Here is a 14,819-nt window from a genome sequence, read left to right as displayed (position 1 = left end):
ACGCTACTGAAAACAAGTTTTCCTTTCTGATTATTCACCTTTGTTATTTGGCCCCCACAGGTTTCCACTTGTTGCACAAGTGAGAAGTAATAATTTGCCATTCAGATGGGCTCCATGAGAGGAACAGGCTACATATCGGAAATTCCCATCCAATACTGCACCTGACTGATGACACTTTCTGCTGTGTTGCTTACTGTAGCACATTCACACTGTTGCACCAACCTCCGCATCCCTGACATTTTGGATGAAGGTTTGCTGGCTTTGGCCGATGGACAATTCTCTGACTTCAGGAAGCAAGGGGTCAACAGAGGGCAGCCATATGAGGGTGTCCAGTGCTTCACTCGGCCAACGCTAGTGTTTTCAACGTAGTAAAACATCCCAAAGTGTTTCTCAGCAGCGTTATCAAACAAAATTTGCGACTGAACAACAGAAGGAGATTTTAGGCTAGGTGTCCAAAATCTTGGTCAAAGAGATAAGTATCTTAATGGAGGAGTGTGTAATAGGGGCTGTTTAGCACACTGGGCTAAATCGCTGGCTTTGAAAGTAGGCCAAGCAGGTCAGCAGCACAATTCGATTCCTGTAACAGCCTCCCCGAACAGGTGCCAGAATGTGGCGACTAGGGACTTTTCACAGTAACTTCATTGAAGTCTACTCGTGGCAATAAGAAATTTTCATTTCATTTCATTTTCAAAAGGATTTGGTGAGGGAAATCCAGAGCTTAGAGATAGGCTGCCCAAGGTATGATGGAGCAATGCAAAGTGTTCAATTTAATTAGAATAGATGGCCTGGTACAGAAGACACAGAAGGTCAAAGTCAAACAGCTAAGAATTCAACTTTATTAGAATATAGAATATTGAACATAAAGTGCAGACGGTGGCCATTTGGCCCATAGATTTTGCACCGACCCACTTAAGCCCTCACTTCCACCCTATCCCTGTAACCCGATAACACCTCCTAACCTTTGTTAGTCACTAAGGGCAATTTATCATGTCAAATCCACCTAACCTGCACGTCTTTGGACTGTGGGAGGAAACCGGAGCACCCGGAGGAAACCCACGCAGACACAGGGAGAACGTGCAGACTCCGCACAGACAGTGACCCACCAGGGAATCGAACCTGGGACCCTGGCGCTGTGAAGCCACAGTGCTACCCACTTGTGCTACCATGCTGCCCAAAGCAGTCATATATGTCAGCGTGTCCCGGCTCTCGTACCCCATCTCACAGGGATACAGGACATAGCTGTGTTCATGATTGCTCACACGACAACAGTCTCCTTCTCCTGCCCCCTCCCCACCAACCACAGCCCAACCCACCCCAGGAGCGAGGCCCCAGCCAGCTACCTGCCCACATAATGGCTGACTCCTAGAGGCCCAAGAGCAGGCCTCTGCGCCAGTTTATGGCACATGGTCTGTGGATTTGGAAGGCACGCATTCAAGGGTTTGGAAGAGGAATGGGATGTAGGAATAAGAGACAACAATTTGCACAAACAGAGGTTGTCCAGGGGTCTTGAGGAGTGGGGTGAAAACAGCAGATTTGGAAGAGAGGGGAAATTATCCAAAGAGCAAGAACCATTCATCTAACGGCATAAGGTGCAGAGAAAGAACGAGGCCCCTGGAGAAAAGAGAAAATAACACATCCTCCACACACCCATCCCAGAATGTAAAGTAACCAAGGCCCTAATTAACGGAGGCAGGCGTGTGCAAGGAATGGGTTAATTATGTGTGATTCATTGAAATTTCAAAGAAAGCTTCCCAGATGCATAAATGGTGAAATTCAACATCATCAGATTTTAAATGTAAATTAAATTTTACCTCTTCTGTTCAGAGTCTCAGAACCCGGCATTAATAGGTTTCAGCCAAGTTACATGGAATTATCTTTTTTATCATGTTACGTAAGACAACAGGTAGGTGATCAAAGGGAACAAGATAGGAGTTCCTCCATTCCGGGAGCATCTTTTATGAATTCACAATGCCCCAAGGCACTTGACAGCCAATGAACTGCTTTTGAAACATAATCTATCACTGTTGCATTATTGTAGTGATTGTATCCACCTACTGTTCCCTCAATGCTATTCCTAGGAAATTGCTGAACACACAGCTTATCTTCCTGGCTTAGCTGACATTGTTAATGCTTCTCTACCATCAGACACTGCCTGTCCCTCTTCCAAATCTGCAGCCATCACCCCTTCCTCCAAAAAACAACCCTTGACCTACCCCCCCCCATCCTTGCCCCCCCCCCATCCTTGCCCCCACCCCCCACCCCCCCCCCCCCCCCCCCACCCCCCACCCCCGTGTCTGCGTGTGTTTCCTCCGGGTGCTCTGGTTTCCTCCCACAAGTCCCGAAAGACGCGCTGTTATGTGAATTGGACATTCTGAATTCTCCTTCTGTGTACACAGACAGGTGCTGGAGTGTGGCGACTAGGAGCTTTTCACATTGCAGTTTAAGAGATGGGACATGCTGCCGCTGTCTTTGGCGGGTTGGGTGCAGTCAGTCAAGATGACGGTGCTCCCGAGGTTTCTGTTCCTGTTCCAGTGCCTCCCCATCCTTATCCCGAAGGCCTTTTTCAGGCGGGTTAACAGGAACATTACGGGGTTTGTGTGGGCACACGGGACTCCAAGGGTGAGACGTGTGTTCTTGGAGCGGGGCAGGGATGGGGGAGGGCTGGCGTTGCCCAACCTCTGTGGGTATTATTGGGCTGCCAACGCAGCGATGGTGCGTAAGTGGGTAATGGACGGGGAGGGGGTGGCATGGAAGAGGCTGGAGATGGCATCCTGTGTGAGTACGAGCCTGGAAGCCCTTGCAACGGCGCCGCTGCCGCTCCCTCCGACGAGGTATACCACGAGCCCGGTGGTGGCAGCTACCCTCAAGATTTGGGGGCAATGGAGGCGGCACAGGGGGGAGGTGGGGGCCTCGATGGGGTCCCCGATACGGGGGAACCACCGGTTTGTTCCGGGGAGAATTGATGGCGGGTTCCTGAGCTGGCACAGGGCAGGTGTTAGGAGGTTGAGGGACCTGTTCGTAGACGGGAAGTTTGCGAGCCTGGGTGAGCTGGAAGGGAAGTTCAGGCTCCCCCCCCGGGGAACACCTTTAGGTATATGCAGGTAAGGGCGTTTGTCAGGCGGCAGGTGGCGGGGTTCCCCCTGCTGCCGCCGCATGGAGTCCAGGACAGGGTGCTCTCGGAGGTATGGGTTGGAGAGGGGAGGATCTCGGAAGTGTACCAGGTGATGCAGGAGGTAGACGAGGCCTCAGTGGAGGAGCTGAAAGATAAATGGGAGGAGGAGCTGGGTGAGGAGATTGAGGAGGGGACGTGGGCGGATGCCCTAGAAAGGGTGAACTCCTCCTCTTCGTGTGCGAGGCTTAGCCTCATACAGTTTAAGGTACTGCATAGGGCTCATATGACCGGGACAAGGATGAGCCGGTTTTTTGGGACCGAGGACAGGTGTATTAGGTGCTCAGGGAGCCCAGCAAACCATGTCCACATGTTCTGGGCATGCCCAGCACTGGGGGAATTTTGGAAGGGTGTAGCAAGGACAGTATCGAGGGTTGTAGGATCCAGGGTCAATTCAGGCTGGGGACTCGCAATATTTGGGGTTGCAGTGGAGCCGGGAGTGCAGGAGGCGAAAGAGGCCGGTGTTCTGGCCTTTGCGTCCCTAGTAGCCCGGCGGAGGATTCTTCTTCAGTGGAAGGATGCAAGGCCCCCAAGCGTGGAGGCCTGGGTCAACGATATGGCGGGGTTTATTAAATTGGAGAGGATGAAATTTACCCTAAGGGGGTCAGTGCAGGGGTTTTTCAGGAGATGGCAACCATTCCTAGATCTCCTGGCAGAACAGTAAAAACAAAAGGTCGGCAGCAGCAGCAACCCAGGGGGGTGGGGGTGGGGTTGTCTCTTTGTTTTTGTTTTGGGTTGAATATCTGTTTTTTGCCAACGACGGGCGTTAATTTATTGTTTCTCTTTTGTATTTGCAGGGGGAGGTTCTGGGTTTTTTTTGTTCTTAGAATTTTCTGTGATTGTTTTCTTTTTTGTGAAAATGTGAAAATTTTAATAAAAATTATTTTTAAAAAAAACAAATGGATGGAGCTGGCAAGGGCAGGAATGCTACGCTACGTGCAGATTGGCTACCTGCACCCTTATTCTGCACCGGTGAAAATAGCTGGAAATGGGAATGGGGGTGGGAATTCAAGAATCGGGTCCCGCCTTCTGACTCGGTCTGAACCGGCTGAGTGAAAGAAAATTATTTCATTTATAAAATACCTCTCAGAACCATATGGACATGCCAAAGTATATGTTGCATCCACTTTAGTAAATATGGCAGCTAATTTATACACTGCAAAGTCTAACAAACAATCCACTTTTGTGATTGTGGTTGAAGGACCTATGTTGTTCAGGGAACCAAGGAGAACTCCCCTATTTTTCTTCAGAATGGTGACAATCCCTCGTCCAAAATGTTGACGCCTCAGTCAGTGCAGCATACCCTCGTTAGGTAAATTGGCTAATTGAAAGATGAGACGCTGTTCCTCAAGACTAATTCTTTCGTCACTCAATTTCTCCTGACATTCATCCTCCCACAGATCGTTTTGGCCTCGCCCCACCTACCTTTTGCTCAAAATGGGCGGCACGGTAGCACTGTGGCTTCACAGCGCCAGGGTCCCGGGTTCGATTCCCGGCTTGGGTCACTGTCTGTGCGGAGTCTGCACGTTCTCCCCGTGTCTGCGTGGGTTTCCTCCGGGTGCTCCGCTTTCCTCTCATGAGTCCCGAAAGACGTGCTGTTATGTAATTTGGTCAGGTACCGGAATGTGGCGATTAGGTGCTTTTCACAGTAACTTCATTGCAGTGTCAGTGTAAGCCTACTTGTGACAATAATGATTACAAATCTATTACATCACTAACCATTCCCACTTCTGATGAGTCATGGACCTGAAACTTTGGGAGGGATTTACCAAGCACCCGCTGACAGGCCCGCCAGCTGAATCTTCTGGTCCCGCCTTTGTCAGCGGGAGTTCCGTTGACTGTACCCCTGGTCCTTGGGAAACCCATGCGCCATCGTCTGGCCTGGAATATACCGCCGGCGTTAACAACCGGTAAATTCCGTCCCCTTAACTCTATTTGTCTTTTCACAGACGCTGCCGCAACCTGCTGAGAGTTTTCAGCATTCTTTGTTTTTATTCCAGTAACAGAGAGGTTTGCAGTGCGTAGGTGGAAGGAATGGGCTTGATGGGCCAAATGGCCTTTCCTTGTGTTTTTTTAAATTTAGAGTACCCAATGTTTTTTTCCAATTCAGGGGCAACTTAGCGTGGCCAATCCACCTAGCCTGCACATCTTTGGGTTTTGGGGGTGAGACCCATGCAAACACGGGGAGAATGTGCAAACCCAACATGAACAGTGACCCGGGGCCGGGATCGAACCCGGGTCCTCAGTGCCGTAAGGCAGCAGTGCTAATCACTAGCTTTCTTATGTTTTTGGTGACACATTAAAAACGCACAGGCACACACAATGGAAGACTTTCTAAGGCCAGAAATGGTTTGGCGTTTTATAAGGGGACCGGGAGATTGGAGTCTGCCTCCCTTGGTGTTCGTGTGTCTAGTAATATGAAGTGAGCAGCCTAAAAGTGGCAATCATGTATAACTGGTTCTGCTGCACTGATAATGAACAAAATGACACTGTCCTAGGCTAGAGATCGTTCATTGATTGTTGGAATGTAAGCCACTTGCAAAAATCTGGAGAACAAGACATCCAAGTTTTAATCATTTCAGTGAATTCGCATTGCACCATTTATTTTTCTCGTGTGAATGTGATCTTCTGGAGGGGTTTTTTTTTACAGAAATTTAAACAAGAAACACAATTTTAGTAACTACAGTTCAATATATTTCAATATTCAGGATGCCCCTGCAGAACCTGGGTCACGGTATGTACAATATTTACAAAGGTTTTACATTCCAATACTTTTCAGCTCCATTCAGTTAATATCACACCATCATGGAACGCATTCTGAAAATAATGGGTTGAGGAAGAGGGAGGATCGACTTGGTTCGGGAACTGCAATGAGCTGAGGGAGGACTTTGGATACCTGAGCGAGCCACCAGCCGTTGTACTCTTGTCCATCAACGTTCCCGGTTGAGCAGATGTCTTCAGCTATGGTCCGAACCCCCAGTGCTCAGCACCATCTGGTTACAGGTTTGTGGAGATTCGCCCATTTTCCCCACAGTTATACTACGGAATCCAGGCAAGAGAAAATCTGCCTGGAATCGATTTCGACCTGGGGATAGGGGCATGATCAGTCTGACAATGATCAGGTCCCCAATGTAAATGTAACTCCTTTATTTGCTTGCCATGAGTTCCAAATCAGGTCTTACAGGGGAAGGGCTGTGGTCCACGAACAGGAATTTCTTTTTCTAACTTCCTCTGTCTGGCATGGATCTGATCCGAAGCTCAACCAAGAGGTGCCCATCATTGACCAACCTGCATTCTTCCCAGAGGGAAAGAGATAGTTGCATCACCCACCTGTCCTCGGGGGCTATGGGTGAAAGTACAGCGGCCTGGTAAAATGTACCACACTTACACTCCGTGCATGTGGTTCCCCTTCACCAAAACAATTCTGATTTTGAGATGTGAAATGTTATTTTGATCTCAGGGGATGATTGCTCTTGTTTCCTTAACTCACAAACTGAGAAGTGTATGGAAATTGACTGGTGAAATTGACCTGTTCAATAGGAAGTGAACCCTCAGATTGCAATCCCTTTTGCTAATATTCAGTTCTTGTAGATTGCTACTCTCTTACCGAAGCAGCCCGGCAGGAATGTGCCCATTTCTTTGAGTGCAGCTCATTCGCCTATCAATTGACCACTTCAACACACATTAATGGTCATTAACGTGTGGCAATTAGGGGATTTTCACTTAAATTCCATCGCGGTGTTACTGTAAACCTACTTGTGACACTAATAAAGATTATTATTGTAAAAGCAAATTACTGCAGATGCTGGAATCCGAAATAAAAACAGAAAATGCTGAACAATCGCAGCTATCCTGACAGCACCTGCGGAGAGAAAAGGGAGCAAATGTATCGAGTCTGGATCATCCAGGCCTGCTCGAGTGCCACAAGAGGCGCGACAGGTCCATCTGAGGAATCAGAACTACCGCAAGGTGGGGTGGGAGTTGGCCGGGGGGGGGGGGGGGGGGGGGGGGGTGGCTGGGTGGTGGTGTGTAGATGGGGTGGGAGTTGGCGCGGGAGTGGCTGGGTGGTGGTGTGTAGATGGGGTGGGAGTTGGCGGGGGGGGCGGGGGGGGTGGCTGGGTGGTGGTGTGTAGATGGGGTGGGAGTTGGCGGGGGGGTGGTGTGTAGATGGGGTGGGAGTTGGCGGGGGGGTGGTGTGTAGATGGGGTGGGAGTTGGCGGGGAGTGGCTGGGTGGTGGTGTGTAGATGGGGTGGGAGTTGGCGGGGGGGGAGTGGCTGGGTGGTGGTGTGTAGATGGGGTGGGAGTTGGCGGCGGGGGGGTGGCTGGGTGGTGGTGTGTAGATGGGGTGGGAGTTGGCGGGGGGGGAGTGGCTGGGTGGTGGTGTGTAGATGGGGTGGGAGTTGGCGGGGGGGTGGCTGGGTGGTGGTGTGTAGATGGGGTGTGAGTTGGCGGGGGGGGTGGTGTGTAGATGGGGTGGGAGTTGGCGGGGGGGGGAGTGGCTGGGTGGTGGTGTGTAGATGGGGTGGGAGTTGGCGGCGGGGGGGTGGCTGGGTGGTGGTGTGTAGATGGGGTGGGAGTTGGCGGGGGGGAGTGGCTGGGTGGTGGTGTGTAGATGGGGTGGGAGTTGGCGGGGGGGTGGCTGGGTGGTGGTGTGTAGATGGGGTGTGAGTTGGCGGGGGGGTGGTGTGTAGATGGGGTGGGAGTTGGCGGGGGGGGGAGTGGCTGGGTGGTGGTGTGTAGATGGGGTGGGAGTTGGCGGGGGGGGGTGGTGTGTAGATGGGGTGGGAGTTGGCAGGGGGGGTGGCTGGGTGGTGGTGTGTAGATGGGGTGGGAGTTGGCGGGGGGGTGGCTGGGTGGTGGTGTGTAGATGGGGTGGGAGTTGGTGGGGGGGAGTGGCTGGGTGGTGGTGTGTAGATGGGGTGGGAGTTGGCGGGGGGGGCGGGGAGTGGCTGGGTGGTGGTGTGTAGATGGGGTGCGAGTTGGCGGGGGGGGCGGGAGTGGCTGGGTGGTGGTGTGTAGATGGGGTGGGAGTTGGCGGGGGGGGAGTGGCTGGGTGGTGGTGTGTAGATGGGGTGGGAGTTGGCGGGGGGGGGTGGCTGGGTGGTGGTGTGTAGATGGGGTGGGAGTTGGCGGGGGGGGAGTGGCTGGGTGGTGGTGTGTAGATGGGGTGGGAGTTGGCGGGGGGGTGGCTGGGTGGTGGTGTGTAGATGGGGTGGGAGGTGGCGGGGGGGGGGGTGGCTGGGTGGAATTTTGCATGGAAATCAGAGGCCCCTGCCGACCCCCATGTCATAAAGTAAGGGGCGAGCCAGCGCGCATTTGGCTGGCTCACCCCTCAGCCATTTACTGGCTATCAGCCCGTTATTAGGCTTCAGACAGACCTTCCTCCTCCATCAGAGAGGAGGTCCTGCTTTCGAGAGCGGCTGAGCAATCAAATGGCTGGCGTCCCTCTTGTTCCAGCAGCGCCATTGGTAACGGTGGCCACTTCTGGGACTGCAGTGTTGCCCAACACCCATGGGCCGATGGAACAAAGGCTTGGTCTCGGGGTCAGGCGAACGGGATGTGGTGAAGAGGAGGGAGAGCAGGGCCAAGATCAACAAAGCGGGTGGGGGAGGGGAAACACATAGGGGAAGAAGTCCTTGGGGATAGTCACAGGGTGCCTGAACAGAAGGCATCTCCATGTCCCAGAAACTATGTTGCCAGGTTTTACCTGGTGGCCAAGACACCTGGCTCTAACCTCCCCCCTGCATGGGAAAAGTCCCAGCAGTGACAAGAAGAAGCTATTAAATGGCCACTTAAAGGCTTCAATTAGCCCCCAGGTGGGTGGGTCAGCCAATCCTGGCACATATTAATGGTGAGAAGTGGAGGAGGTTTGTGCAGTGGCTACATGTGGGAGCCAAAGGTCTCCTGTGTGAACAATGGGATAAATGTGTGAGGGAAATATCTATAGTTGGACCTTCAATCCTTTTTCCTACAGTCCCCAAACACCATGGACACCCATTGTACATCAGAATGATTATTACTGAGCGCTAATGTGGCGGCAATGCTTTAATTAACTATATTTACACACCTCTGCCCATCGCTAATCTCAACCCAGTTACGTTACTAAACAGGAATCGTTATTATTTTGAAGTAAAATCTGATGGGACGTGATGTGAAGATACATTTTAAAAAATTTAGTGTACCCAATTTTTTGTTCCAATTAAGGGGCAATTTTGCATGGTCTATTCGCCTAGCCTGCACATCTTTGGGTTGTAGGGGTGAGACCCACGCAAACACAGGGAGAATGTGCAAACTCCACACGAACAGTGACCCGGGGCTGGGATCGAACCCAGGTCTTCAGCGGAATGAGGCAGCAGTGCTAACTAGTGTGCCACCGTGCCGCCCATGTACGAAGACACTTTGGCGACACATTGAGGGATCATCATATCCTAACTGAGCAAGAACACCATATTGTATCCCTTTAAAATTGGCGGCTGGCCAGATCCAATCAAATTTCCCCCCTCACCGGTTTGGGTTAAATTGCCCCCCCCCTCAACTGACCCCAAAAGTCTCTGGCTACGTTGCTAGGTACCATCACCAAATACACAATATCCATACTGAGACTGGGAAAATTAAGATGTCAGTGGGATATCAGGAACCGTGGAACACCCCTTTGGAAGAGTCATCATCCTTTCGGAAAACAAAGGTGGTGAGAGCAAACTAAGCTCAAACAAAAGACTCCAACGCATTGTGAAAATACCACTTAGCAGGACTCTTAAAGAAACCTCAGCTTTTTGGGGTTCTACTCCTTCTATAAGAAACAACCTTACTTCAATAAAAATGCAGCACATCTCAAAACCAGAGCCTGCGATGCCAAACGCCGTCAGCCCAGTCGCTAATCCCAGTGCAGCCATTAGACAAGTGAAGCTGAGCCAGCAAGGGTGAATAGATTCTGCCATCTGAATCAAACTCACAGCAGGCTAATTGCTTTACATTTTAGATCGATGGAGTTAAATACCGTAACATGAACTCAGCTGAAACATTTTTAAAAACGGACAAATTTCTAATTGTACGTGGAGGATGAGTTGGAAAGAAAAGGTTCTGAATGGGGCCTCGGCGAATAGCCTCATGTGTGTGATATTTTCATCATAAAGTGCCCCTTGTATCAACGAGGTGCCTACAATGAATCAATAGTTATTGAGGATGTGGGATTTGTTATTATTTCCAACTAAGACTAACGCTGGAACGTCCAAGTACATTCTTTCAACACATTGGGGAGATAAAACAGGGGGAAGAAAAATAAACCTACCATAATCCACCAGTGTTTCACTTTGGTGTAACTCCGAATGAATGATTATAGATGATACTTACATGACAAGTCATTATACCAACAACAAATTGTTAAAAAAAAACCCACATCTGTCAAGAGCAACCTCCGCAAAAATAAAATGGGGGGAGGGAGCTCTGAAAGTTAAGCCAGAGCCAATGTTGTGTAACCTTTGTCTCCGTTAAACAGTCTTGGGGTAACACTGCGTCATAAAAGACCGACTGCAGAGATACAAAGAGCTAAAAGTTTGTGTCTAAAGTTCAGAACTTTTCAGTCGACATCTCGTCTTGCATTGCTTTTGACTGCTCGCTCTTCATCTCCTCCGGCCTCTCCTCCTCCGTCATCTTGACTTGCCCGTCACCGGACACCGTTCCTAACACTTTGGCGCTGTGCTCCTGCGCTTTCGCCCGGAGGGCGGCTATGCTGCTCTCCCGCAGTTCCTCTTTAGAAATGGCCGCCTTGGAATCCTTGCTCTTGACCTCTCGCTCGTTGTCCTCTTGGCTGGGCTGACTGCCGTGCTCAGCTTCCACTTTCCTCACCACCTCAGAAGCCTCGAGGGACTTTTTGTGCATTCCTAGAAAGAATTGTTGGTACTCGGTTTTAGAAAATCGTCTGGTCATTGGTAAGCCATCTTGAACTGAAAACGGTAAGCAAAGAAAGATGCCAAGATTAAACTGTAGTAGGAACCTGGGAGCTAAAGGCTTCATTTAACACAGACACTACAAGGTCAGGTCAGGTCATTAGACACAAAGGTTTCACTGGAGAATAAGCGCATTTGTAAAAAGGGCGCATGATCCCCAGGGTCACACCCAAACTTGGGAAACATAAGCCCGAGAATATACTTCAAATGTCGTACATTTTCAAAAATTATCCATTCCAAGTGTCACTGTTGAGACTCATGTTCCAACCCAGAACTTTAAAAAAAAAAAATTTAGAGTACCCAATTAATTTTTCCAATTAAGGGGCAATTTAGCATGGCCAATCCATCTACCCTGCACATCTTTGGGTTGTGGGGGTGAGACCCACGCAAACACGAGGCAAATGTGCAAACTCCACACAGACAGTGACCCAGAGCCGGGATCGAACCTGGGACCTCGGCACCATGAGGCAGCAATGCTAACCACTGTGCCACCGTGCTGCCCCCAACCCAGAACTTGCTTAGCCTTCATAAATGTTCAGTAAGGAGACAGATGACTTTCTGTCTCTAAATAGGGTTTATCCAGACAGTGCAACCTACTGATTGTAGATCGGGACATTCCGGATTTAGATTGAAACCGATATTGCTACATTTGTAACATTGCTACAAAGTGCCACTGAAACCTCTCGCCTTGCAGTAATCAGGGCAAATACAAGAATAGCAGATTTCAAATGACCGCAGTTTGAAATTTGGCAGTCTTGAGTTTGTCCTGGTGGATTGTAAGACAAAAAGCTTCGGTATCATGTGTCACTTTGCAGCAACATTGCAGTTCAGTACTGTCAAGCAACTGTCTGATAAACTCTCCCCCAAGCTGAAGTGTGGGAGGCGCTGTTTATTTTGATACCACTGAATGTAAAGAGGAGAAAGGCTCCATGTTTGCCCGATAAAGATACGTTCTGCACGTTTTTCTTTTTGTTAAAACAACAGTAGCCTTTCTGAGATAAAATGCTGTTATGCCTCAACAGTGACCGAGGGGGAAAAAAACACCATGGGGCAGAAATTGGTTTGGTCCAATTTAGATGTATAACTAACGGACCTAAATGTTTTTTTCTTAGTTCTGAAAAAATGTTTATGCATTCTCAGTGGTTATAAAAACTGTGGAGGAATTGTTTACCACAGGAGATCTCCGTCCACAGTGATATCGTTGCCTCTGGAGAAAAAAACATTCGAAATAATGTAGCTGTTAAAATCCAGTGGCTGTGTCTCATGCTCTGGATTGCGAAAGGTTTTAATGGCTGCTCTCAATCCATTGAAGATTGGGAAACCCTTGTGATTAACACCTCTGACCGCCTCATGGGTGTGACTTTGATGAAGTCTGGTGGGTTTCTACAGAAGAGGTAGGGAGGGGATGGTTAAAGGGATTGCAGAGGAAGCAAAGGAAATCCAAAATGGAGAACATGCTTTTGCCATATTGTTTGGCCAGGATTTTCCAGCTCCCTCGCACTGCCGGTCAACCCATGGGACTGGAAGATCCTGCCATTGGAAGGGCTGGAAAATCTCGCCCTTTAATGTGAAATTGTTTAAATATACACAACAGCAAGCAAACAAAGCACAGAGCAAACCGCTGAATGTGAAGGCTGCTTCTTAATGTTTAAAATTGCCATACGTACGAAGATAGGAACTAGGAGCAGGAGTCTGCCCCGCCAGTCAGTAAGATCACGGCTGATTAGATTCCTGCCTACCCCCCGATAACCTTCCATCTTCTTCCCGGTCATGAATCTATTGACCGCAGCCTTAAAAATATTCAGGCTCTGCGTCCACCACCTTTTGAGGAAGAGAGTTCCAGAAACTCACGGTCCTCTGTGAGGGAACTAATTTCTCTTCATTTCTGTCTTAAATTGGGTTGGTCCCTTATTTTTAAACCGCAACCACCTGTTCTGGATTCTCCCACAAGAGGAAGCCTCCTTGCCACATCCACCCTGTCAAAACCCCTCATATGTTTCAATGGTTTTAGTTTTGTCAAACGTTTTTTTTCACCCATTGTCAGCGCATTGAGTGAAAGTCTCTCCACTCTGTCCCAGACATGTGCATAAACACAGCCAAAAACACCATTCCTACCACTGCAATAACTGTCCAATAATAAACTATTGGAGTGAGACTTAGGGCTGGTTATTTGGTTGGCATGGCTCCTTCCCCCCACCCGCCACCACCCAAACAGATAGCGGGGAACACATTGCTGCTGATTACGGCGGCCCACGGCCATTTAACAGTCCGAGGAGTGTTAGCGACATGGAGATTGGAGACTTCCAGCCCTCATTGAGAGAAAGTCCTGCCTCAGAGAGTTCCCGGCCAATCTAATTGGCTGGCAGATCTAACAGCACCATGGCAGCAGTGGCCAGGGCTGGTACTACAAGTAGTCCGTACATTCAAAGTCCTGGGGCGTGATTCTCCGAAATGGAGACTAAGTGTTCGCGCCGTCGTGAACGCCGTCGCGTTTCACGACGGCGCGAAACGGGCGTGGGGACAACGATTCTGGCCCCCACAAGGAGCCAGCAAGGCGCTGGAGCGGTTCATGTCACTCCAGCCTCCCTTCCCGGCGCCAAATGGGCGCTGCGTCAACCCGCACATGCGTGGGGGACTTTTTCAGCGCGCCGGCCCCAGCGCAACATGGCGTGGGGGTTCAGGGGCCGGCTGCGCAACAAAGTAGGACCGGGGGGGAGAGGCCGGCCCGCCGATTGGTGGGCCCCGATTGCGAGCCAGATCCCATCGCAAGTCCCCCCCCCCCCCCGGGACGGAACCCCCTCCCCCATCTCATAGGCCGCCCCCCCGACCCCTCGCGCAGAGTTCCCGCCGGCAGCGACCAGGGGTGAACGGCGCCGGCGGGACTCTGCCGTTTCCGCGCGGCCGCTCAGCCCATCCGGGCCGGAGAATCGGCGACCCGGCTGCGGACAGTGGCCCGCGTCAGGTGCTGCGCCAAATGCGCCGGCGCAAATGGCGCCGATTATCCTTACCTCGGAGAATTGTGGCGTGGCGCAGTTGCGGCGATTCTCCGGCCCGGCGCGGGGCTGGGAGAATTACGCCCCTGGAGCCCAGGACCAGGTTAAGTGTAGGGGTCTCATGGCCAAGAGGGGAACAGAGACCCAGGAGTGGGGTGGGACAAGGGGGTTAGGCATCTTGATGGTGAGGCCAGGGGAGGGCAGTGCAACCGCAGAGGTCAGACCTTGAGGGGGGGGGGGGGGGGGGGGGGGGGGGAGGGGGAGGGGAGGCGAAACACTCAATGAGGTAAAGGGGTGGCAGTCCCCTTCTCACCAGAGGCACAAGGAGGGTCACTGGCAGGCTGAAGTAAATCAGGAGAAATCATTTCCATTGGTTGGAGGCTCTGTAACCATAGGACACGGATTTGGCAAAACGACCGATGGGAGGGAGGGGGGGGGGGGGGGGGTGGGGTGGGGGGGGGGGGGGGGGGGGTTGGGGAAGAGGAGGCAGCGAGCTGATGGCGATCTGCAACTCACTGCTCAAAATGGAGCCGGAAGCAGATTAAATATTAATCCGGTAAGATTGGTTATACTTCTGAAAAAGACCTTGGTGAAGGAGGAGGGGTGTGGGGCTAATTAGATTGTTCTTTCAAGGAGCTGGCAACGACACAATGGGCTAAATAGTCTCCTTCTGGGCCATCCATTAGCCAATCCAGCCCCCCATTTTATTT

At 50.9% G+C, this 14,819-nt stretch overlaps 1 protein-coding gene across 2 annotated transcripts in view; it reads right to left on the bottom strand.

The window, feature by feature from the left end:
* Positions 1 to 8,303: 8,303 nt before the first annotated feature.
* The window catches only part of vsx2 (visual system homeobox 2), a 70,881-nt gene continuing 64,365 nt past the window's right edge, over positions 8,304 to 14,819 (bottom strand). Inside the window, exon 5 of one of the 2 annotated variants that reach the window (XM_038774115.1) lies at positions 8,304 to 11,050. In XM_038774115.1, the coding sequence (XP_038630043.1) occupies positions 10,737 to 11,050 (314 nt within the window). In that variant the 3' untranslated portion in view covers positions 8,304 to 10,736. Of the gene's footprint in view, positions 11,114 to 14,819 lie in introns of both variants that reach the window. The other variant, XM_038774107.1, reaches the window with a different exon arrangement.

This window comes from Scyliorhinus canicula, chromosome 2, assembly GCF_902713615.1.
Source record: "Scyliorhinus canicula chromosome 2, sScyCan1.1, whole genome shotgun sequence".
Classification (NCBI taxonomy): Eukaryota; Metazoa; Chordata; class Chondrichthyes; order Carcharhiniformes; family Scyliorhinidae; genus Scyliorhinus; species Scyliorhinus canicula.
This window is presented reverse-complemented; position numbering and strand designations above follow the sequence as displayed.